The sequence below is a fragment of the Vombatus ursinus genome, unplaced genomic scaffold, assembly GCF_900497805.2.
Source record: "Vombatus ursinus unplaced genomic scaffold, bare-nosed wombat genome assembly UNPS02015106.1, whole genome shotgun sequence".
NCBI lineage: Eukaryota > Metazoa > Chordata > Mammalia > Diprotodontia > Vombatidae > Vombatus > Vombatus ursinus.
The window spans coordinates 323,221-349,204 of NW_020954884.1; the positions used below are offsets into that span (position 1 = coordinate 323,221).

The window sequence follows — 25,984 nt, forward strand, 5'->3', positions numbered from 1 at the left end:
TTGGTCAGTAGTATCTATCTGAAGCCAAAAACCAGCATCATATCTAATGGAGAAAAAGTATAGTGGCCTTTCTGTTGATACCAGGAGTAAAACAAGTGTGTCTACTAAGATCATTACTATTAAACACAATGCTGGAAATGCTAGCTGAAACAACAAGACAAGAGAAGGAAATTGAGGAAGTTAAAAGGAAAAGACAAATTTTTGCATATTTGATTTACTTAGAGAACTAGATGTTCAATTAAAAATTAATTGGAACAGGAACTTCAGCAGAGTTACAGGATATAAAATCCACACGAATCTTCCATATTTATGTATATTATGAAAAAAAATCAGCTAAAAGAGGTAGAAATATAAATTCTATTCATATTAACTAGAGAATATTTAAAATGCTTGAGTTTACCTACCAGGACACACAAAGGAACTGTATAAGTATAATTAAAACACCATTGACAGAAAGAGATCTAAATGGACAAATACTCATTGCTCATGGGTAGGCTAATCCATTATAGTGTAACTGCCAGAACTGCCTGAATTAATTTCCTTATCCAGTGCTATGTCAATCAAACTAACAAAGCATTGCCTTTGTTGTTGTTCTGTTGTATCCCACTCTTTGTGACTCTATGGACTTGGCTGTGGGAGTTTTCTTGGTAAAGACACTGGAGTGGTTTGCCATTTCCTTCTCTAGCTCCTCTAAATGAGGAAACTGAGGCAAACAGGATTAAGTGGCTTGCCCAGGGTTACGTAGTTAGTAAGTGTCTGAGGCCAAATTTGAACTCAGATCTTGCTGACTCAAGGCCTAGTGCTCTATCCACTATACCACCTAGCTGCCCCAAGGATTACGTTAGCTATAAAAACAAATAATGAACATATCTGGAGAAACAAAAGAATAAGACTCTCAGGAAGTAGTGGTGGGGGGAGTGAGAAATGAGGGACTCTAATAGAACTAGTTCTCAGATTGTATACTCAAAACAATAACCACAGAATCCTATTTTTAAAAATGAATATGTCTGGAGAAACAAAAGGACAAGACTCTCAAAGTAGTAGGGGGAAAAAGAAGAAGTGAGAGAGTCTAATGGGGAAAAAAACTCAAATTATACACGCAAAACTACCATCATCAAAAAACACTTGAGTTTGGGAGACCAACCAACCTGTAATTTGAGTCAAAAAATAAAAATAAAAAAGTTGTTCAGGGGACTGGATTAGATGCATATAGAGACAATTAAACATAGTAGGATAGAATTCAGTAAACCAAAGCCTAAACTATCCAATCTAAACTGTGAAGAACCTTTCAAGGTGAAGCAGTGAATTGGTCCAGCAATTTGGAACTGTTCCCCCAAAGCCATTAAACTGTGCATACCTGTGACCCAGCAATATCACTACTAGCCTTATACCCCAATAAGATCAAAGAAAGAAGAAAAGGATCCATACGTAACGAAAATAATTAGAGCTGCCATTTTTGTGGTTGCAAAGAACTAGAAACTAAGTAGAATTAGCAGTTGCAGAATGATTGATCACAAGAATGTAAGGGAATATTATACAGTAAAAAATGACAGAAGGGATGATTTCAGAGAAATCTGGGAAGACATAAATTGATGCAGAGTGAAGTGAGTAGAACGAGGAGAATAGTGTATATGATAATTACAACATGGAGAAATAATACTGAAAGACTTAAGAACTCTGGTTACAGTGACCAACCATAATTTAAGAGGACTAATGATGAAGTATGTTACCTACTGCTTGTTAAGCAGCTTAAGAAGCAGAATTAGACATATTTTTTGATATAACAAATGTGAAGATTTGTTTAGGTACATTTTTGTTTTAGGTTTTTTTTTTCTTTTCAGTTTTTAAACTGAGACTGAAACTGAAAAACAAACCCAGATCAGAAAAGTCAGAAGAAATAGTAGACTACCAGGTCAGCTTTGAAAGCTAGCTACATGTTGAATTTATTATATACATTAAAAGAAAACAAACTATTATACAGATTTTCTGTCTTATTGACAATCCTCTTTCTGTTCTACAATATATATGAAATATTAAAAATTTTATGTTTAAGTTAAGTTCTTAAAAAGTTATGACAAACTTGAGCTTTGTGGAGGTTTGTGACAGTGAAATAGTTATGAATATTTCGCTTTTAGTGAAGAAAAGGAGTATGTAATCTGGCAAAGACAGCAGTAGGGAAAAGTAACAGTAGAGGGGCATGAGTATAAGTAATTTAGCAGATGTAGCAAAAATAGCAATTTGTGTTCAGCATTATAGTTTTAGAATCTGAAGGGATGTTAGAACCAGATGTGTTCAATAAAGGACATCTCCTGGCCTGGGCTATTGAAATCACCTGCTTGATTGGTCTCCCTGACTCAAATTTCTCTCCACTTCAATCTACTCTTTACTCAGCTGTCAAATTGATCTTCCAAAAATACAGGTCTAATCATATTCCCTCTTCCCCATTCAATAACTTCAAGTGACTCCCTCTTACCCCTAGAATCAAATATAAAATCCTCTGGCTTTTAAAACCTTTCCTAATCTGATCCTTTTTTACCTTTCCAGTCTTCTTACTCCTTCCTTTGTACTGACACTGACTTCCTTGCTGTTCTTCAACTGTGACTCCATTTTTTGACTGAGCATTTTCACCATCTGTCTTCCAGGTCTAGAGCTCTTTTCTCATCTTTGTCTCCTGATTAATTTCCCTGGCTTCCTCTGTTTCGGCTAAAATCACACCTTCTTCAAGAAGCCTTTCCCAAACCAACTTAGTACCTTCCTGCAGAGATTCTCTCTCGCCTCCATTTTAACCTGAATCTATCTTATTTGTACATAGTTGTTTGCATGTTTTCTCACCTATTAGACTCTTAGCTCTTTGAGAGCAGGGACTAATTTCTGTCTTTCTTTGTATCTCCAGCGCTTTTAAAAATGCTTGGCACATTAATAGGCATTTAAGAAATGCCAGTTGGCTGACGGAAGTGAATTAACTCTAAGATTTAGAGCTCGATGGGATCTCAGAGCTCATCTGGTCCAATTTCCCTCCTTTATAGAAGTGGCACCTACAGCCAGAGAAGTTAAGTGACAGCCAGTAAATGACAGAGCTAGTTGTGGCTTTGTGAGTCATGTTTATTATTGTTAAACTGAGAAAATTTGGTTGTATAGAGGACTTTAAAAGAAAGATAGAAACTGAGTTGTTATAGGGTTTAAGGTTTTAATAGGGTGTATGTATTCTGGTAGAGAGCAAGAAATGGACTGTGGGGAAGCCTAGTAAGATGGGATGGGTAAGTGGTATCTTATGTTCTCCTTATTGGGAACAGAAAAAGTGGATTTGTGTCTTATATGCAATTCCTTTAAAGACTTTGTGATTACTTGTCATTTTCAGGCTTAATCTAAATTTTTTAGGGAGCTCCTAACTAGGAGCTTTCTCATAAACATGATTCATTATCTGAAAATTTTCTTAATTATTTAGAAGGAAGAGGTTGCTAGCATAACATAGACATCACCGGTATAGCCCTAGGAGGTGTATAATAGAGAGTAGTTTTCTGTTTACCCTAATTACTTTCCCTCTGGAAGGGCAGGAAAAAGTTTTAATTCTGTTATGCTTTTGTTTTCTTCATAGGGCTCATCTTTGCCCACAACAACAAGTATAATCAAGAGTTAACTTTTTAGAGGTTCTAAATTTGTCAGGGTTTTTCCTCAGCTCTTATGCTTCTGTTATTAAAAAATTCTTTTGTTACATATTAACACCATTGTTGTGCTGATTCATATATAACTATCCTCTACAGAATTTTTCATTTTGAAGGTAGGTGAGGTGATGCCCATATCTCTTGTTAGAAATTGCAGAGGCTGATAGATCACTTGAACTTGGGAGTTCTGAATTGTAGTAGATTTAGAGCCAAATGAAAATCCACACAAAGTCCAGGACTAGTATAGTGAAACCCTGAGAGCAAAGGGCTGTGAGATGAACTAAGGAAATGGAAATAGTCCAGGGTGAAAATGAGCAAGTCACAATTTTGGTCTGGAAATTCAGTGTGGGTGAAATAGACCTAATCTCAAAAAGAAAAGAAAAGAAAAAGGTATTCTCAGTTTTGGTCTTCCATTAATTTTAAATAACTTATAATTACTTAATTATATAAATTACTTAAGGGTATAGCCTTTTAAATAACTTAACTTTCAATTTTAATTTGATGTAGACTACGTTAACTATTACTATATAGTACGTACCATATATTAATATTACTATGCTATTATTTTATACATTGTGTGGAGTATAGATTTTAATTTTAAATTGATTTGCTATTGTTTTACAATGGAAAATGAGTTTATTTTACAAGATAAAATACAACTTGGTATAAATGTTAATGTGTTACCTACCTGATTCTTGATGTTAATATTCTTACAAATGAAAGATCTCTCTTCTTCCTCTCCCCAAACCAACTGAATCTATAAAACAAAGGTCTGAGGGTCATTTATGTCTGCCTGTGCGCTATACACACTCCTTTCCAGAAGCACTACAGAAGCTTTATCGTGGTGAGTTCAGGTAGGATGATCTTGTTACTCTTTTTACATTTATAAAAACTCTTGAGATAAAATTTTATGAGTAGAAATTATTTTGTAGGTAAGTAAAAGTCTTTTAAAATGAATGAATATGAACTGGGTAACTTGATGTAATACTAATTATATTACATTTTCAAATTAATCATTATAAAAGGTAACTGATTAACTGAGTCACCACAGTAAAGTGGGTGCAGTTTGCCTTCCCTCAGCCCTGCTTAGGAATAATTAAAATTATGGCCATGACAAATACTTGATATGTGATTTTAATGTAGCTGCTAGTAATAGTTTCCCTGCATTTAAAGAGGTTGATTCTTTATTTAATGCACTTTACTACATGTTTGTAGTAGTTTAGTAGGTCATATAGTTGAAATTATTGGCTAGAATCGGGTTTTTCATTTTTCTGTGATTTCATTTTCTTTTGCTCTAGTTTACCCGTAGCAATAAGAGTAGTTGAGTTTTTTAAATTCTAATTCTAGTGCTACTCTTCATGTCCCATCTTGACTTTTCAGATACTTCCCTCCCACTCTAGTAAGTAGTGATAGTAATGGCAGCAGGTTACTCTTATAAAGTACTAAGTAGCCAGATATGTCAAGAAGAATGCCCAAGTTTATTTGAAGGTGACCAGGTTAGTCTTGCAATTTTATATTTTTCTAGGATAGCTCTTATACACTGAGGAAACTATTCCCTGGAGTATTCATAAAGCCACACTAAATCTAATTTGACTATTTGTTACTAGTTTAACTATTATACAGGAATGTCAGATAATATTCTTGTCCCTCCAAAGAGTTTGGGTACCTTTCTGAAATATTTATACTTAAGAAGAAGCCTTCTTAGAATGATCAATCTCATTAAATTTTACATGTGCGCACACGCTTTTTGTGTCTGTTCTTGAAATTAGCATTGAAGAATTGGGGAATGAAAACTTGGAGGTTTAATTAAGTAGAAATTTCATTTAAATTACTATTTAAATTTAAATGCACCTTATTGTTATCTCAATTAGAATTGGAATTCAGGAAAACATTGCTTAGTTATGTTAATGAGATAACAATGGATTTTTGAACAGACTTTCTAAATCTTTCCTTAATAAATCCATTTAGGATTTTCAAAGAATAACAAAGCTGTAATTCTACTTTTAAGAGACACCTGCCTTAAATAGGCCATTTCTTGACTTTCTTCAGTTTGTTTTTTCAGGCATAATTTATTCATAAAATGATTGGTTTGTATATTTGATGTAATTGTTGCAATATATAATCTTTATTGTGCTCATGTATGCTGCTCTGAAATTGGTCTTTTATTCCCCTTCTTCAAGGTGGCTATGGAGACAGCGAATCAGGTTATACCTTGAAGGAACTGGAATAAACCCAATTCCTGTAGATCTCCATGAACAGCAGCTGAGTTTGGATCAACACAGCAAGGCCCTCAACAGTACAAGAATCCATGATCAGAGTAGGTTAATGGAATTAGGGATATTGTCAATATTACACTTCATTTAAGGTTACATTGGCTTTTTGTTTTCAATTTTGAGATTACATCAACTATTTTTTATATTTGTCTATTCTGAGGTACTTTATAATTTATTACTTGAATAAAGTACTTAAAACTGTTAAGAGAACACTCCATCGAATAGTCAGGAGACTTTAGTTATGAATGTTTTTTGGGGTTAAATAAAGATTTTTCATTCATTTATGATTTCCCCTTCCCCCCCATTAACATAGATAATTAAGAATTGGATGTGTCAGAGAATGTGGATTTTTTTTTTTTTTAGCAGATGCCAGACATAGATTTTTCAACCACTTATCATAGAAGCTACCTTCACATATATTTTCTTCCAGCTGTGACATCATTGTTTCATATACTTATTTTTGGCTTTTATAGATATCACCTCCCTCACCCCAACCTACTCTTTCTCTGACTCATCTCTCAAGATTTCTATTGAACGCCTTACTATCCTCAGTCTGGTCATAACTTCAGAATCATTCCAGGCTTTTTTACTCTTTGTTGCATCCATCACTGTCTGTCCACTCAGATTTGGCTTCCATTCTTTCCTCTCTCCAATCCATCTTCAATACAACTGCCAAAGTTTTTTTTTTTTCTTTTTCCCATAAGCACAAATCTTACTATCTGTCCTTTTTTCAGAGTTGCCTGTTGCATTTAGAATAAAATGTATACTCTTAAGCCTAAAAGTTATAGCATTCTACATTCTAGTTCCATCTTTTCTTTCCAGTGATATTTCACGTTCCTCCAGTTGATACATTCCAGTATGACTGCACTACTAACAGTACCTCAGCTAGTGCTCTGTCTCCTGTCCCCATACATTTATACCAGCACCATTTTTTATGCTTGAATTGTACTATCTCTTCAGTTTATCTCTTGGAATCTCCTTCCTTCAAAGATAAGTTCAAATGTTAAGTCTTCTCTAAAGTTTTTCTAATTGTTAGAACTCTTTCCCTTCACAAATTACTTTGTATTTTTTAATAAGGTCAGTATCCCCCAGTAGAAAAAAAGTTCCTTGAACTCAGGGGTGGTTTTGTTTTTGTCTTGTGTCTCCACTGCTAGCACAAATACCTTCTAAATTCCAAATGTTTTGTATAATTGAATGATGATTTGGAGGTAGCACATAATCTAGCACAGGGGTGGGGAGCCTGTGGCCTCGAAGCCACATATGCACTTCTAAGTCCTCAAATGGAGCCCTTTGACTGAATCCAAACTTCACAGAACAAATCTAATAAAAGGATTTATTCAGTGAAACTTGAACTCAGTCAAAAGGCCATACGTGATATTCGAGGGAGCAGGTTCCCTACCTCTGTCATTTTACTGATATTCTAGTAAAATTTAACACTTACAGGAGAATGTCAGCTGTTTAAAGGGGAGAGGGTCTATTTTTTTTCTGTCTTCATATTCCCATTAAGTAGCACAGTGCCTTACACACAATTGGCACTTAATAATGTTGAATGAATTGAGTCTATATAAAGTATATGTCTTTCCTTAATTCACTAAATTTAGCTAAGCTTTTGCTAGACTGATACATTAAATCTTTTGCAATTAGGAGGGACCTGCTGGAGCCCCACATTCTAGTGGAATGGGCTAGGATGATATAGGATCACTTACGTACCATTAAAAGGCATTGAAGTTAGACTTTTCGTTGATAGACCTTTAAATATATAAAAAGCTTTCTCTTTATCCCTACCATCTGCATGACATGTAACTCATTTGAAATAAAAATCTCAGTGAGTAGACTAATCTTCTGGGTTATATGTTTTAATCCATTTTATTGCAAATGTTTTGAGGTGTCTCAATTCCAAATTTGTTTTCTTTCTCTAGTTAGAGAATATAATGTAATATTGATAGAATTATAGATGGATATATCTTCAGTCATATGTTGTGGTAACTAGTTTTTACTTAAATTTTTTCCTTTATAATTTTATCCCTGGTGTGTTATAAGAGCAAATCTGGGGACATAGTAGGGCACTTGGAGGTAAGAGCAACCCTATTGGTTAAAATTTAAATTAAGCCTGCTTAATCACTGTTCTGGGGAAAATCTTTTTGCTGCAATGGATCTCTGGTTGATCTCAGGCCACAGTAACAGTGTTTAGCAATTAACAGGCATCATTCTAACCCTTCTAGCTGCTAAAAAAAAAGGCATATATTGGGGGTGCAAAAAGGGCAGAGAGATTTGACAGGTATAAATTCAACAGAGACATTTTAGAAGATTGAGCCACCCCATCCCAAATTAGAGAACAGGGAGGGTATGTCTTAATTTTCCCTGTATCCTTCCTTGAACATATTCAAATAAATCCATGATCTCATCAGTTTAGATGTACCCTTCATTGATAGAGATCATAACTGATCCATGCCTGCCCATTCACTGTGATTCTTTGCCTTTGTCCTTCCCACATGTTCACCGCTGGGAGGCCTTTCTGTTGACTTCTTAAGGATAGTAGTGGGAGCATTTAGACTATCCACCTGTTTTTCACGGAACCTCACCATATGACCAACCCATCTTCTTTTATGGTTGTATATTTTCGCTGACACTGTCCTTTACTTCTCTTCTTTAAGGCTCTTTCTTATACGTTGTAGCCTACTCTTTCATTTGTGCCCCCATTGCCCTTTGTGTGATGTTCTTTTTCAGGTTTTGGGGGCTATGTTTGTCTTATAGCTATTTAACAACACCAGTAGAATATTAGTATTAAAAAAATGAATCTTTGTTCCTGGAAGAAGATTGGGATCATTAAAGGAGTTTTTTAATTTCTTGGAGGCAATCTAGCCTAACTTTGAGCCCAGCCTATTGCCTCTTTGTCTTATCTGTTGCAGATATCCATGAATGAAAAAACTCTTCATGTCATAATTTGGGCAGTAGACATTCTTCAAACACTTGATTTTTCCTTTGTGGATTATCAGATGAAATTCTTGAGTGATTATGATTCTCTTTCAGAAGACTCAGTAATGGTTCTGGGGCTTGATGAACCAACACAGACAGTTTCGTCCACAAATGGGAAAAAGTGAATGACTTCTTACCATCCATAGAGATTCCCTCTTAGTCTTGCATTTGACTGGAGCTCCTCCATCAAAGGGAAAAGCACTTTTATTGAAAATACATCCCCTCGTTTTATAAATTTCCTGATGTTTGTTGACTTTCAGGTGATAAATAAGGTTATTTATATTATGTCTTTCAAGAAATTTTGAAAGATGTATGGATGAGAGATACCTTGCTAGAAGAAAGCTTATTAATTTGGCATTTAACTCGACTGAATTAAATGCTTTTAAAAAATCAAACAGTGAGCACTGGGGAATCTTGTAATCTTTGTATTTTTCAGGCAGTTGTGTAATGGTAAAGATGTGATCTGCTATAAATATTGTTTACAAAAATCTACCTGTTCTTTACTACTACCCTCATTGAGGATATGTTTGTAGGTGATTTTCTTTCAATTTATTTACACAAATGTTTATAGAATGCCTTTAATGAAATAGACCATGCCCTCAGAGAGCTTGCATCTTTTAATCTCATAGGATTAGGATCTGGAACTGTTATTTCACTGCTGTATGCAGTTCTATCAATGGAGGTCAGCACCTTTTTGAAATTTAGAGTATGGGTTGTTTAGAGCACTGAGAGGTTGTGACTTGCCCAAGATCACAGACCCAATATGTGTTAGAGATAAGACTTGAACCCAGATTTTTCTGATTTCTAGACCAGTTCTCTATTCACTACACCTCTGTATATTTTCATATAAGTAGGCATATATGTTGATAGCTATTTGATGTTCTTGTAGTCATCTTTTTTGGTATTAGGTCTAAACTTTTTTCTATGCCTTGGATATTTTTTTTCTGCTTCAGCTACCTTGTGAGTGAATCCTTCCATACTTTCATAGTTGTCACTTCTCATACAGATTTCTTCCCAGTGTTCCCTTGGCCTTATCTTGCTGCTTTTACTTTCTTTACTTTAAGCCTTAAAGTTTTCTCTCTGTGGATTGAGTGAATTTTATCTTCATAAATAACTTCTCATTTTTCCCCTTGAGAACTTTTTTTGTGTTTAAAAAAAATATATATAGATCAACAGTCTATCCTGTAATTGGATGGGGGACTTGGCAATAGCACATCTAGGACTAATGTTGGAATCTCAAATGTGGTCCTTTTATAGTCTTATGTATTTAAATAACTTTCATTTAAAAAATGTGTGTGTGTGTATATGTGTGTATATATATATATATATATACACATATACACACATACACATATGTATACAAATACATATGTATATATATGGATATATATATCTATATATCTATCCCTTCTGCCTCTTCACCCAGCAAGCACCCTGTGTGTAGATTTTTTTTTTAAAGAGGAAAAAAATGGAGTTCGGCAAAATCATTCAATACATTAGTTGTGTTTGACAGCCTACACAATATTTCATACCACAAGTCTCTCTCCTCTGTAATGAAGGGAGATAGGTACATTTTCTTAAGTCTTCTATTAGTCATTTTAATTACACAATATTCAGTTTCGTTTTATTGGTCATTCCCTTTACATTGCTGTGGTTATTGTGTATATTATTTTTCTGGTTCTACTTACTTAATCGTACAGCAGTTCAAATAATGCTTCTCTGAATTCTTTTTATTTGTAATTTTTTTACAATGCAATAACGTTATATTATGTTTATGGATCACAATTTCTTTTACCAATCCCCATTCATTGGGTATGAACTTGGTTTCCATTTTCTTGCTAGTAGTTCTGCTCCAGACATACTTGGGGTATGTGTATGCTTAGTGGCGTGATCTCTGGTTTATAGGGTATGGCCATTTTAATCATTTTTTTTTTGGTTGCAAAATTCCACATTTCTCTGGTTGGACTAATTCATACATCTGCCAATGGTGCAGTAGTATATTAGTTTTCTTAAAGCCCCATTCATTGTAGATATGATTTTTGCCAATTTTCTGAGTATGAGGTGAAAATCTTAAGTTTGTGTTTGATTCAGAAGGTAGTGGGATTCTTTGCATAGCCTTAGGGTGAACAGATACATTTATTTTATCTTTTGTTTGCAGAATCTTAGATTTTTCTCATTCATGCTGAACAGAAAAGTTGGCATTTTCCAATGCAAAATGAATTTTTAAAAAAACACATATATTAGGGTTTACACAGATAAATGAATGTTAATAAAATGACACATGTCTCTACTTATCCTCAATGAATCTCACAGTTGGGAATTAGGGAATCATAAAGGTTAGCAATTACTGATATGTCACTTTTTTTGGTAATAAGATTCAAGATTTTTTCCATTCCTTCAGTATCCTTTTGTCATATTCCTTGAGAATTGATTCCTCAGTGCCCTCAAAATTGGATTATGTCTAGCCACCTCTGAATATTTGATCTAGGTAGGCTGTTCTTTCCATCTTGTTTCTTCATTTTTAATGCCTCATATAGCATATCTAGGACTTGATCATAGATTTCAAATGTGGTGGCACTACTGTCCTTGATGGTGAAAACAGTTTGTTACAAAAGTCATTATAGATCTTTTCCATTTTTTTGTCTGGTGTTATCCCTCTTCAAGTTGTTTCATCTTCACTGTTCTTTGGGTGATTTTTCTCATTTGAGTTTCTGGTCAGGCTTTCTATAAATTCGTTCCTGTGACTACTGCTCAATGTTTTAAGGTAATACTACCTGATCTTTTACCATCCTCTTCAGTAAGATTTTAAAAATGAGTTCATATTCTCTGCTTAGCAAGATCAAATGTTTTCCAGATGAGGCTAGTTTTTGGGCCCTTTGATCTCCTCATTGTGGCAGCTGATTTATGTAGCTTAAACTTTAGGAAATGATTATCATCTGTTAATGGCTAGTCCTCTATCTGTGTTTTTCCACAACGGTTTGATTGGTGTTCTGGTTGTATTCCATCTTTCTCATTTTACTTCTCATTTCATATTAATTTAGAACCTTATTCTAGCAAGTTGGTAGTTTGAATGTATATATGTGGAATGAATGTACATGGACAGCTAATTTGAGAATCACTTCTCCATCAGTGATGAGATGAGTCCTATCTGTTAAAATATAATTAATAGTTTTGTTACTTATGTGATAGTTCTTTATTTATATTTGGTTGGTTCAAAAAGAGAAATGTATTGAGGAACCAAGGATCACCATAAAAATGAATAGTAGGTTTAGTGTGACAAAGAAAGTAAGAGAGGTAAAGAGAGATATTGAAGGTTATAATCATAGTGGAATTTCAAAGCTCCAGAGCCTTCCTATGTTGGAGGTAGTACAGTTCTAACAGTGGTGATGGCTAAGGCTCCTAGAGGTTATTCTTACTCAGTTGTCACTCATTCATCAGTTCTGGTGATGTTTAAATGTTTACTCTCATGATGCAGTAGTTAATATGTACCAACGTAGTCCCTGCCTCTATTTCTGAGCAAAAATTACCTTCTAGTAGTCACTGTTCATGTCTAAGTTTTACTTCTCTTCAGAATTTCTCTTAATCTTTTCCCTTTTCTCTAGTTGAACACATTTCTCAGAGAACTCTCTATATATAATAACTTACTGATATATTATTTGAATATGCTATTCATCCCAAACTACTTCTTTACTAGGTCTCTCTCACCTCAACCCATAGCCTTTTTACCCCTTTTTGCTATGATAAAATAAATATGGTAGAGCAAAAAGGTTTATTGAATAGCAGTGAGGGTCTAGTAGAGGTTATGTGACATAAATTTGTAGTGGGTGAAATCAGTTTAATTTTGTGACTTTCTCCAGTGATACTCAGCAGCCTTGGAGCAGAAACACAGAAATCGGATGGTGGGGGTTACCCAGGAATGAGGATTCGCAGCTCGGGAGCAGTGGAAGGTCAGTGGGACAAGGGATTCTAGGGAGTAAGTAGTGAGACACTAAAGTGAAAAACATGGGGTAAAAGCTTGATAGACTTTGGAGGAAAAGCAAGCCAGAATAGGGGAGTTGGGTTGGAATAAGAGGAAAAACATATTGAGGGACTAAAGGCCACAATAAGAACAAATGATAGGTAGCTGACTGAGAAAGTGGAAGAGGTAGAAGATAGGTGATCATTCATGGTCAGTTACTTTGGAAGTGATGCAGTTCTGGTGATTATGGTTGTGTGATTGCTGTGAGATGGAGAAGGTTGTTGGAGTTGATGGTATTAAAGAGTTGAGAGGTCGGATTGCTAAGAGAGGTTATCAGTGTGAACTTTGAAGTCTTTAAGGTTAATGGTATGAAATGGGGATAGAGTAGAAGACTGAAGCAAATGTTAAATTCTGAGAACATATCTGGGGGTCAGTAGATAATTGTCACAAGAAGATAGTGTAAATTAATTGAATGGATCTTTGAGGGGTGGAAGTATAGAAATTGTCATAGGTAATTATGATATCCTTCCAACATTCTAAACTTGATAGTAAAGAACTGCCTCTAGGTTGAGTCAGTTCAGTATATGTTGAATGTAAGCTTGTTGAGGGCAGGGACTTTTGTTCATTTTGTCTTCAGATCTCCAGTGCTCGGCATAGTACTTTGAACATAATAAGTACTTAATAAATGATATTTTAATTAAAGCCTATTTTGTGACAAGTTCTTTACCAAGTGCAGGGTAAGATAAAATTTGGATAAAATGTGGTTCTTATCTGTCATAGAACTTATAGTTTAGTAGAAAGATGTGATATATAGGGTGTCCCAAAAAATGCATGTACACTTTATCAGTTCAAAACTGTAACAGCTCTTCTTCTTCTGAAAATAAACATAGAAGTTATTAACTGAAGTGTGTAAATATTTTGGAGACATCTTTTATGTACAGTTAATTATAGTAAAGAAAAACAATACATAAATATAATGGAAATATATTAACCACCTTGTTCATTTCCAGGAGAATCGGATATTGATCTTTGAGGTGGCATTTGAGTTGACTTTTTAAAGGGTGGATAGAACATTGCATTCAGGATTTTTCTGTTGATTGACAGGATTTGTTGCCTCATTTTTCTTTTAGTGATTGTATTTGGGGGGAAAAAATGTTTGGGATGTAATACTCCTTTTTGATATCTTTTTTGCCTTTTGTGTTTTTTCTATTTTTAGTAAAGGAGGATATTTCTTTGTATAGGAACTGGGATTGAATCCTGGTTTTGCCACTTCCTACTTGTGTGACCTTGAGTGGGTCACTTACTTAACCCCATGGGCCTTGTTCTTATGTCTAAAGTCAGGGAGTTGGACTTGATGACTTCTGAAGCTCCTCACGACTCTAAATCTTTGATGCTGTGAATATTCTTGAGTTTGTTGAGGCTTAACTATCTTAGTGACCTGTTCAGATTAAAGATAGTAAGAGATGTATGGTGTGATTTGTTCTCTGAATATAGAGAGAGATTTTGACAGAATTTTTCAAAATTCAAAATGCTTTTATCTGGTAAAGACTTTTGTTTTATATTATATGTGCATCTGAAAAATTTTCCAGTAAAATTTTTGCATATCTTTTGTGTGGTACTGAAGATGGTAAATTTAAGTCTATTTTTTTTTTTTAGCCATGAAACATTTAACATATATGCAGGTATATTGGTTGGTATTAGATAATATAGGTGTGTCTTGATGTATGTTATATGTACATTCCCTAAAAGTTCTGTGAATAGAATTTTTATAATTTAGATTAAGTTTATGAGAGGATTTACCATAAGACGATAAATATCATAAAATGACTTATCATAAGATTTCTTTGAATGGTAAGTTGAAGAATTATTTTAATAATCAAATGACTACCCTTTTTCCTAGAACTTTTGAATATGTTTTTAGAGTGAGTTGTGCTTACTTTGCGTGAAAGTAAAATGTTTTCACTTGTCAGATACTATAGTAAAACACCTAAGAGAAGTATGGTTAGTAGGACTTGTGAGTCAGATATCAGTATTAAAAAGTTTGTAAAGACGTACTTAAGTTAATATTGTTGAAGATAGAGGATGTGGCTATCATGTGGGTGACTTACCTTTTTGGAGAAAGGGTGGCATTTTGAATTTTGTCTCAGAAGAAATTTATTTAATTGGTGTATATTTAATGTGCATATTTCAAAATTCAAAAATAGAGGGATAATCTTACTAAATAAAAATTTCATCTTAAAACATTCCCATATGTCTGTGTTTACACACACATGCATATGTAGGTTAATAATACATGCATACATATACAGTTAATATTAGCAAATATCTTGGCGATTTATATTTCATTGCCTGCAGGATCTGAGGTTTCTGGGCCACAACTTTTGCCAGTGAGAGCACTAAATGAAGTCTTCATTGGGGAGAGTCTGTCATCCAGGTATGTTAAAACTTTTCTTAATTTTGTCATTTTTATGTTTGTTACATAGTTCTTTGGAAATTCATTGAATTTTCAAAACATGAATTTGAAAGATTTTTTTTACCCCTTTAGTTGACGAATTAAGGTTTTTGCATGGAATATACATTTTAATTCCATTTTAATTTTGTGTTTTTTCCATTTTTTCTTTTCTTTCAAATTCATCCCTCTGTTTTGATTGCTTCCAGACTTTAATTGTTCAGGTTCGCATCATAGATTTAGAAAATACCAGGGAAACATTATTGTTCTGAGAAGCTCAGATGGGTGTATAAAACAATATAAAGCTGATTTAGCTATTGATGGTACTTCCAGTGTTTGTATAATTTCTCTTCCTTTTGCTAATTTTATTGAGAAGAGTAGGAGATTGAAAACTTAACAGCTGTCTCTTTGCATGATTATTTACCTTCCTTGCAACCACTAGGAATCATTTATAACTATCTTTCTTCCTCTTGGTACATGTCTGAATTCTCCAGTAATTACAAAGTCTATAATTTGCTGCAAATCAGATCTTGTCACAATTGATATTTACAGTGAGAAAAAAAATAATTCATCAAAGTGTATGTTCACTCACCTCAGGCAGTATTGTATAGGACAAAATGCCAACGCAATAAAAATTTGATTGCCTTCTTTTATATTGTAATAGGTTTGATCTGTGCGTTTCAGTATAGTAGAGAAATTATTGTATGAAGACAGATACTAATAAGGCCTAACAGATCTAAAGTGAAATAAGATCAGTAATGTATATTTTTGTGTGCTGGCAGCAATATGATGAGAACATTTTTTTCGATTTAATTATACACCTAGTCTGTACCTTTAATAGAGAAGGAGAAAAGTATGAAGGAAATTGGAGAAAGTTCCTCCTTCAATTACTTTTGTGCTATCCAGGCCCCTTGTTACTTCATAGGTTCATAGGTTATTATCCTTGGAAGGAAACATCTAGTTTCACTTTCCTCTTTTGAACAGATAGGACTCATGCTGCTTTTTTGTTCTATTTGCTTCTTATACTATTACTCACATTATTAAATAAAAGCCTGCTATCACAGACATTCTGTGCACTGTATTTTGTAAGACTCCAGCCTATCCATTTGTGATGCCATTCATTAGATTAAAATTTGGTGTATATTGGTTCAGTCCTCAACTGTATGCAAGAGATTTTGGTTATTGTACCCAAAGAATTTGTATTTCATGGCATCTGACATAGATGCTGATTGTGAGGTTGCTCTGTATTTTGTATTTTCAAAGTGTTGCATGTTCCTAATACTTCTGCCTCATTGATAAGCATAAGGTATGTTTAAAATGAGGAACACTTAACCCATAAAACAACCCAAAAAGCCCATTTTTTTCCCATTTGTCCTAACCTAGAATGTCTCATTCTTGGGCTGTCGCTGTGGACAGTGTAAGAAGAGGTATAACCACTCTAAAGGGACTGTGAGTTTCTTTAAAAAATCATTTTCCTGGAGCAAAATTCTGAGGATTGACTAATCTTTTATAAAGCTGCATGTGATAATCACATTAATTTGCCCAGCATAATCCGTATTATTCCCTGTGCCCTTTTCTCTTATTCTTAGTCTTTTTTTCCCCCAGACTCTAATCACCCCTGTCTTGTGTTGTCTTACTCTGGTCCTACCCTCCTTCTCACCTTCTTTAATAAATCCTCCTACATCTTCTTTAATTTCTTCTCTCTTTTCTCATTCCCTTAAATTTCCTATCTTGCCATCACAATATCCTTAACTATTATTTCAGGACATTTTGGCTTGTGCTGGTCTTCTGCTTTTTAGCTTCGTATGCTTTTGGTTTATTGCATCACTTTCTCTTCTCCTTTTTGCATCTCCTATCTCCACATACCTTTAATCCCATTTCTCTGTTTGCTCTCGGTTTGGTGCCAGCCATTACTACTCCTTATTCGGGCCTTGTTTGTCTGGACATGTGCAGTAAATGTGCTACCCTCACTGTCCATTTTCTACACAGACCAAACAGGGCTGTGATTAAAGAAAAAAATGTAAATGAGAAGGAGAGTAGAACCTTGTGTTTTGTAGGAAGAATTAAGAGTATGTGAGATATTGACCAAATTGAGCCCTTTCAGAAGTAACAAAAATGTTTGTGCTGGAAGATAGTTTTCTCCTTTGGACCAATGTGATAGACGTGTTTAATTGCTTAAAAGGCTGCACCTACAAAGAGTTTTCCTTCACTTCTGTTAAAATGATTACTTTTCTCTGCCAGGGATAATATCCACTGCAACTAATAATGGCATCTTTCAGAAACTCCCCAACAGTTGGAAATCATTCAAAATTACATTTCAATTTAAAATTTTTCACTTGCATTTAAAAGGTAAAGGTAACTCATTTTATTCTAGATTTGTAAACTAAAATGCATCTATTAAGAGCAAATGTTACTTTCTTTTCATTGCCAGCTTTACCAAGTGCTTTATTAAGTTTGTAAGAAGTTGTTGAGATTTTCTTTGGACTCTAACCAAATATTATTGTTATATTGGCCAGTTCAAAGGCAAACATAGTAGATCACTTAAGACATAAGCAGTTCTCATTTAACTTGGTTCAAGGACTGCTAGATGCAATATTTAATAAGTATTCATTTCCTTGTAGAAATGAAGTCTACTTAAAAGTTATGTTCTTTTGGGTGATGAGGTGAATCATTTTGCTAGATGCTGTGAGGACAGGAGATAAAATTACCTCCAAAAATTACCTGAAGAAGCTTCTGTTAGAAATAAAAAAAATAATTTCAAAAAAGGAACAGTCAGACAAGGTAGGAGATGATTTCATTTTTTAAAACAAAAATTGAATCAATGTCACAGTCACAATACCACGAAGTACCTTTACCTAATTTAGAATTTACTTATTTAGAATTCAGTGGTTCTAATAGTGGGCTATGTTCTGTTTTACTCAGGGTGAACTATAAATCCTGCAAACCCAGTTTTACATTTTCAATTCATAGGGCCTCCTACTATGAAATCTCAGTTGATGATGGTCCCTGGGAAAAACAGAAGAGTTCAGGACTCAATTTGTGTACTGGGACAGGATCAAAAGCCTGGTGAGTGACTGAATATTTTTCTTTTTAAGATATTAATGGTTGTAAGCACCTCAGTTCACTTGACTGTCTTACATTAGGGATTCTGAGGGTTCTGAGGAAAAAATAAAGAAGCTAATATTAACATTTTTGCCCCTCCTAAGAAGTGATCTCTGTAACTTTGGGTCAGGATACTTGCTTTCTGGAGTCTTAGTTTTCCAGTATTTAAAATAAGAGTATTGGTTTCTATGATATCTAAGGTCTATTCCAACTCTTAATCTTATAATCCATATTGTCCAAAGAGTGTGGGTTCTTGACATATTTTGTGTCATGGATCCCTTTGGCAGACTTGATGAAACCTATGAAGCTCTTCTCAGAAGTATACTTTTAAATGCATAAAATAAAATACATAAGATTACAAAGGAAATCAATTATATTGAAATACAGTTCTCAGAATATTAACAAAAAAAAAAGGTTCATGGACCTCAGGTTAAGAACCTCTGCCACAGTAATAGAGGGACCTCAGAAGGTCTGCTTCTACTTCTTGCATTACTGTTGAAGCTCAGTCAACCAGTCTGTACCGGGTGCTTCCCAAACAAGTGCTTTGGGAAAATGTAACAGAAATGGGGAAATTGGTACCATCAGCTGGAGGGTCTCCAGAGGAGTGCAACCAGAATGGTAAAGCTCTTATCATATCTTATGGCAATTATGTAAAAAAGTTGGGAATATTAAGTTTGAGGAAGAGAGAACTCATGGAGGACATGGTAAATATTTTAAGTATTTGAGAGGGCTGTGAAAGATGTGATTCATTCTGCTTGTTCCCAGATGGCAGAAATAGGAGTTATTGCAGAAAGGTAGGTTTATGCTAAATGAAAGGAAAAAACATCATAACAGATTATGGGGAATGGGATGGGCTGCCCCTGAGTAAGTAGTGAGTTTCTCCTCACTGGAGGCCTTTAAGAAAAAACTAGATGACTACCTGTATGTTGTGGAGGAGATTGTTGTTTAGCTATGAATCCAAGTAGGTGGCCTCTGAAGTCCCTTCTAACGTTTAAGAGTCTTTGATTATCTGAAATGTTATGTGACCTTTTGGTAATACTTAGGCATAAAATTATACTGAAGAACAGCCAAGAGTAATAGAAGTGCAAATTACATAGCATGCATAAATGCTGAGGGCATGTGCCTTTGACTCCATTCCTTCCCATCTTCAGCAGATTATTGCACAGTGACACCAAGTCACTGCCCTACTCAGTAAACACAGTGGCACCTTATTGCTGGTAGGATCAAATGTAAGTTCCTTGGTTTAGTTTTAAAGCCCTTCATCATCTGACCCCAACCTGTCTTTTTGTCCTGAGTTTACATTACTTCTGCTACACTCTATGATCTAGCCAGCCTGGCCTACTTTCTTCCTTACACACAATGCTGCATTTCCTGTCTCTACCTTTGTACTGACCATCCAGATGCTTGGAGTGCACTCCTTCCTTTCTCAGTTCTCATAGAATCCCCTCTCTTCCTTCAAGACTCAACTCAAGTACTACCTTCTAGAAGTTTTTCCTGGTTCCCTTCAATTGCTAATGCCCTCCCTCTGCCTAGAATTTAACTACTTTGTGTTTGTTCTCTTTATATCTGTTCTTTATATTTATATATGTACTTGTCTGTCCAGTTAGTATCTGTTGATACTATTTCGTTCCTCGTATTTGTATCCCCAGTCCTCTTAGTCAGTGCCTTGCACGTAGTTGGAGCTTAAAAAAATGCTTGTTGATTGATGATAATTGGTGGTTGGTTGATTGATCACAGAATAAAAGAGTAAATGGGCAAACTGGGCTTCTTGAAGTTTCTATGTCCACATAGTAATAAATTAGGGTTAGTTACCCTGATAAGCTATCTCAGTATTTTATTGTGATATTGTTGTACTCCTTGTGAGTTGGTCCAGAAGACCTCGTTAACAGCATAGACCTTGAAGGTCTACGTGAACATGGTGACACACTGCTGCCATTCAGAAATTTTTTGATTATTTGCCCTCTTAGTTTATACATGATGACCTTCAAGGTTGCTTCCAGCTCTTGGTCTGTGATTCTTTTAACACTGAGATTGCTTACCCAATGCAGATGTTACTGATGAAATCTGGACTTTTCACCTACTTTGTAAGGTTCCATTCTTATCAGGCTTTCCCAGGCACTGTGACTAATAAATGGCATGAAGGTAGCAGTTGTTTTTTGGGGGGGGGCAGTCACAACTTAGGGGCTTGGGTCCTTAAGGTTGCTTACGCTACTTTCCCAGTTGATGGAAACTCTGGTAACATCTATGCTGCCATGTATCTCAGATTTCAGGAGGGCTGATATCCCCAGGGGTGGATACAAACAGAGATGGCACATTTGTTCCTCGTAAAGAAGCCTGTTCGAACCATTAGTGGGTATACTTACTGGCATGTTCCTTGGCTCCTTGGATCCTAAAAGAAAACTTTTATCATCTCAATTGATATGGCTTGGCACAATTGGCATAGTGTCGGTGTAGTTAAGTTCTCTTTTTTTAATAGACTTTTGATAAATATGAGTCATGTAACTTTAAACATGTAGCAGAATATATTAAATTTAAAATTCTAGGTTAGTATTTCTTTGAATATTTTTGATCCAAGGTCTTGCTGACCACCTATAATAACTTGTGAAGACAAATGAATTGGTTAATATACTTTTCTGGCCCTTTTGTTTTCCTCCTTTGATACACCATTTTCTCAACCCCCACTGAAAAGAAATTTGACTAAAACACAGTCACCAAATTTTAGTATGAAAATGAATTATTTGAAATTAATTTATTAATATCTGATAACATTCATAAACTCATGGACTCTTAGGTTTAGAAAAGACCTTTGAGGTCATTTCAATACAATATCCCACCAACTTTCTCTATGATTTAACTAAAGGCATGCCTCTTGTCTTGTAAGCAATTGCTGCTTTCCAGAGACTCCCAGGGCTGTGAATAAGACCTAGGGCAACAGGAATGTTTCCTCTGATGTACTTGTTCACTAATTCTCCTTAGAAAAGGGTCTGGGTCTAAGCATGGGATCAAAAGAGACAAATTCATTATCAGGTTTAATTTATAAGTAAGGGAGGTGCTTTGTACTTTTTTTTTTTTTTAAGATTTTCCTTCAAAAGGAACAGTAGTTGGTGTTTCACTGAAAGGAATTAAAAGGCAAAAGCAGCATTAAAGCAGTAATATAAAAAGTACAGAAAAGACCAAATAACTCTCTTATTTCATGCTTCCCTAACTTCCTCCTCTTTCCCATATGGTGTTGTGATTATCATTAATTATCCCCAACAGGTGGTAAAACCAGAAAGAAGATCCAGGAGACATAGTATCTCCCCCAGACATACTGTAAAGCCTCTTTCTTTGATGTTTGTTCTGGGCAATTTTGATTTGAGCAACAGCAGTCATTCAAATAATATTTTTTAAGATAGCTAGCTATCTTCTTTATGAAGTACTTTTGGGCCAACTAAATGCTGTGGCTACAAATACAAGCAAACAAAATAGTCCCTGTCTTTAAAGACCTTACATCCTGATGGGGATGGGGAGGAAGATAACAGATAAAGGGAAGCTGGCAAGAAGGTTGTACATGCTGCAGTGGGCCATGGTGTGGAGTCCTGGGCTCTAGCAAGATATGGCAGAGGCTGACCTCTATGAAACAAGGCACCTGGGAGCAGAGTTTACATCCCTGAGGAGGTGATAGTCTGTTTTGTGCTCAGACAATTTACTCCTGGGGAAGTGAGAACCTATTTTGGACACAGAGAAATATAATATATTTTCTGCCTTCAAGAATCTAATACTTGGGTTGATGTTATCAAAATATAAGTGCTATAGTAGTTCTGAGGATGAAGAGAGTTCTTACTGCCTCTACAGTCAATTTTAAAATGGCTCTGTATTCATTGGCTCCATTTCCTGATCTCCCATTTTTCTTTTTCCTAACCCTACTAGTGTAGTGAAACTGTTCTCTCCAAGGTTACTGGTGACCTTTTAACTGCAAAATCCAGTGGACTTTTCTCAGTCTACATCTTTATTGATCCTATATCTTTTGATACTGTCAGCCACATCTTTCTCCTGGATGTTCTCATCTCCCTTAGTTCCTGTGATGTTACCCTTTCTTGGTTTTCTTCATACTGCTCTTATTACTCCTCTTCGCTTATGTCATGCTTATGTCATGCTTATGTCATGAACTATGTGGATACTATCCTAGGCTTTCTCTTTTTATACTCTTGGTGATCTCATTTAGCTCCCATGGTTCCAATTATCTCTCTGTATGTGACTCCTAAATCCATATATCTGGCCCTACTTTCTCATGAAATTCAGTGCCAAATTACCAGCTGTCTGTTGGACTTGTCTGCCTTCAAGTTCTGTTGTCATCTCAAACTTAACCCATCCAATATGGAATCCATTCTTTTTCTCTCCATATCCCACTTTCCAAACTTAGCATTTCTTTTGATGACACCACCATCAGTTTCAACTGTTAACAGTCTTGGAGTCATTCTTCTCTGTCTCTCTCTCCCTCCCTCCCCCCCTCCCCCCCTCTCCCTCTCTCTCTCCCCCTCCCCCTCTCCTTCCCCCTCCATAGTATCTTGTGTCTGTCACTTATGCACTGAATCTTTCCTATTTGAGGTCCTCATCACTTCTCTTCTGCACTATTGCAGCAGCTTCCTGATTGATCTTCCTTATTCCATATCTCCCTTCCACTCCATTTTCCACACAGCTGCCCAAATTTTATTATCAACACATAATCTGACCAGGTCATGTCACCCCCCATTCTAATTTATCCTCTGGGATAAAATATAAAATCCTTCCCATCTGGCTCCCATCAGCCTTTCCAGGATCATTGTATGTTATCTTCTTGTATGTACTCTGTTCCAAGCAAACCTACCTGCTAACTGCCCTTGTACACAACATTCCATCCCTTGCCTCTCTAGCTTTGCATAGGTGATGTTTGGAATTCACTTCCTTTTTACCTTTGCCTCATAGAATCCTTAGCTTTCTTCAAAGCACAACTCATGTTCCACCTTCAACTTGAAGCCTTTCCTGATTCTCCCAAGCTGCTAATATCCTTCTGACCAAAACTGCTTAATTCTTAGGCTATAACATGTATATAATAATGTGTGTGTATAATGTAAACTTCTTGAGGCCAGACTATTTAATTTTTATCTTTTTACCCCCAACCCCTAGTACAATGCCTGGCACATAGTTGGAGCTTAATAAAGGATGGCACAAAAAATAAATTGGGCTGGGGGGAGACTGGTCTTCAGATGATTTGTAGCAGGATGTCTTTCTTGTATATTTTATTTTATTAACATAAATTTGACTTATGTAAATCCTTCAGAAATGCCTCTTGCATAGAGTAGTAGCATAATAAAGCATAAGAAACTCAAAGACAGAAAGATTCCATATATGTAAAAATATTCATAGCAGCACTTTTTGTGGAATGAAAGACTTGAAAACCAAGTAGGTATCCAACAACTGGAGAATAATTAAATAAATTGTGGTATGTGATTGTACCATAAGAAAGAGAATTAAGAGTTTCAGAGAAATGGGAGAAGACTTAGGAGCTGACGAATAGAAGTTGCCGTTTTGTAAACTTCGTGATACAAGTTAAAAGACTAATGTATGTCATATTCATTGCTTCAAGATTCTTTCCTATTAAACCAAAGTAAGCATGAGGAAATATAAATATTTTCATGTACAAAATACAAATACTAATTGAAATACAAATTTTTATTACCAACAGTGAGAATCTGAAGTTACTTTCTTCTTGTTTAGTTGTATTTTAGGCATATCTGTTTTAGGTTTAGGTGAGAGTTGTAAAATGGTGCAAATGGTTGTATTTCTAACTTTAATGCAGCAAATATTTATTAATCGTCTATAATATACAAGGCTCTTTGCTAGATGTTGGAGATAGAAAAACAAAAAATGAAATGGTACTTGTCTTCACAGACTTTATTTTCTGCTGAGAGAATATAACATATAGACAGGTAAGTAAATAAAACTAATTGGAATAGTTAGAGAAAGCTAAAAATGAGAGTTTCTGCTATGGGAAAATTTCATAGAGACAGAGGAGGTGGATGGGACCTGAACTGAATCTTGAAGAAAGATAAAGATTCCAGAAGAGGTCATTAAAGAGATGGTTAATAAGTGTACTGGAAAAGAAGTGGTGATTTCTGAGAGCCCGGCTATGATCATCAAGAATATTTTATCGTGCTAAGTGTGGTGATTCATACTTATGTTCTGTACTACTGGGAAGGTTGAGGCTGGTGGGGCCTTGGAGCTTGGAAATTCTGAGCTGCAGTAGGGTTAAAGCCAATTGGATATTTATACTAAGTTCTACGCTAACATAGTGAGCCCATAGGAGTAGGCAACTACTAGGTTGCCCTAAGGATGAGTGAACTAGCTTAGATCACAGAGCAGGTCAAGCAAAGCTTCTGTGCTGATCAGCAGTGGGGACAGACCTGTGAGTGACTGTTCCACTTCCAGCCTGGGTGGCATAGAGAGTCCAAGGGTTATGGTACTTTGTATAGTAGCAACAAAGTAGATAGATGCCTACCAATTGGCTGATGAGCAAGACTGTAAGGGAATATGACAGCTCTGAAAAAAAATATTGAATATGAAGAATATAGAAAAGTATAGGAAGACTTGTGAAGTTTTACAAAGTGAATCAAGGCAGTACCAGGAAAACAATATATGCAAATAACAACAGAGTCAATGGAAAGAATAATGACAGAAAACTGAAATGAAATTCTATGGTTATAATGACCAAGACTGGCTTCCAGAAAGATATATGAGAATATACCTCTCTGCCTTTTTGTTAGAAGTGAGTGAACATTGTATGTAATTGTAATCTTGGTTGATGTGTTGATTAGTTTTGCTGAGCAGGGGCTTTTGCCCCCCCCCCCCTCTTGTTAGAAGAGATGGCCCTTTTAGAATTGGAAGGGAAAGGGAAATATTGGGAAATACAAGTGATATAAAAATACAAGATGCCAATACAAAGATAAGTTTTAAAAATAGGTCGTACCAGAATTACTTTATTTCTTTTGTTAATAATGTTACTAAACTGATAGATCAGGTGAATGCTGTGTATTTGGTTTACCTAGATTTTGTCAAAATATCTCAAAGTTCTTGTGGAAAATATGGAGAAATACACTCTAGGTAACATGGATATTTGAATTTGGAAGTGGTTGGAAGGTTATTAGATGCTAGAGTAGTTGTTAATGTTGAATGTCAGTAGTCAGGAGGTCTCCAGTGTTGTGCCCCAGGAATCTGTGCTTGTTGTGTTTAATTTTTTTTTTTTTTTTGAGCAGTAACCTGGATAAATGTTAAACTGTCATGTTTATCACATTTTCAGATGACACAAAACTGGGAGAAGTAGCTAACACTGAATGACATTGCCAGGATCCAAAAAGATCTTAACATGCTTAGAGCAGGGACGGACAAACTATCCATGGGCCAAATCCTGACTGCTGCCTGTTTTTGTAAGGAAAGCCCTAAACTAAGAATGTTTTTTTTTTTTTAATTTTTAAATGAAGTTTTGTTGTATTTTAAAAGTAAACACCATTAGGCAAGTGCATTGGTTTGAATGTGATAAGATGAATTT

At 35.3% G+C, this 25,984-nt stretch overlaps 1 protein-coding gene across 8 annotated transcripts in view; it reads left to right on the forward strand.

Moving 5' to 3' along the window:
- Positions 1 to 25,984, forward strand: part of NADK2 (NAD kinase 2, mitochondrial) — a 62,640-nt gene that overhangs the window by 24,963 nt on the left and 11,693 nt on the right. For 2 of the 8 annotated variants that reach the window (XM_027846277.1, XM_027846279.1), the window contains exons 5-10: positions 4,433 to 4,516; positions 5,843 to 5,979; positions 12,769 to 12,858; positions 15,225 to 15,303; positions 16,702 to 16,767; positions 18,241 to 18,384. In XM_027846277.1, the coding sequence (XP_027702078.1) occupies positions 4,433 to 4,516; positions 5,843 to 5,979; positions 12,769 to 12,858; positions 15,225 to 15,303; positions 16,702 to 16,767; positions 18,241 to 18,384 (600 nt within the window). The remainder of the gene's footprint in view (positions 1 to 4,432; positions 4,517 to 5,842; positions 5,980 to 12,768; positions 12,859 to 15,224; positions 15,304 to 16,701; positions 16,768 to 18,240; positions 18,385 to 25,984) is intronic. The other 6 variants (XM_027846278.1, XM_027846280.1, XM_027846282.1 and 3 more) reach the window with 6 other exon arrangements.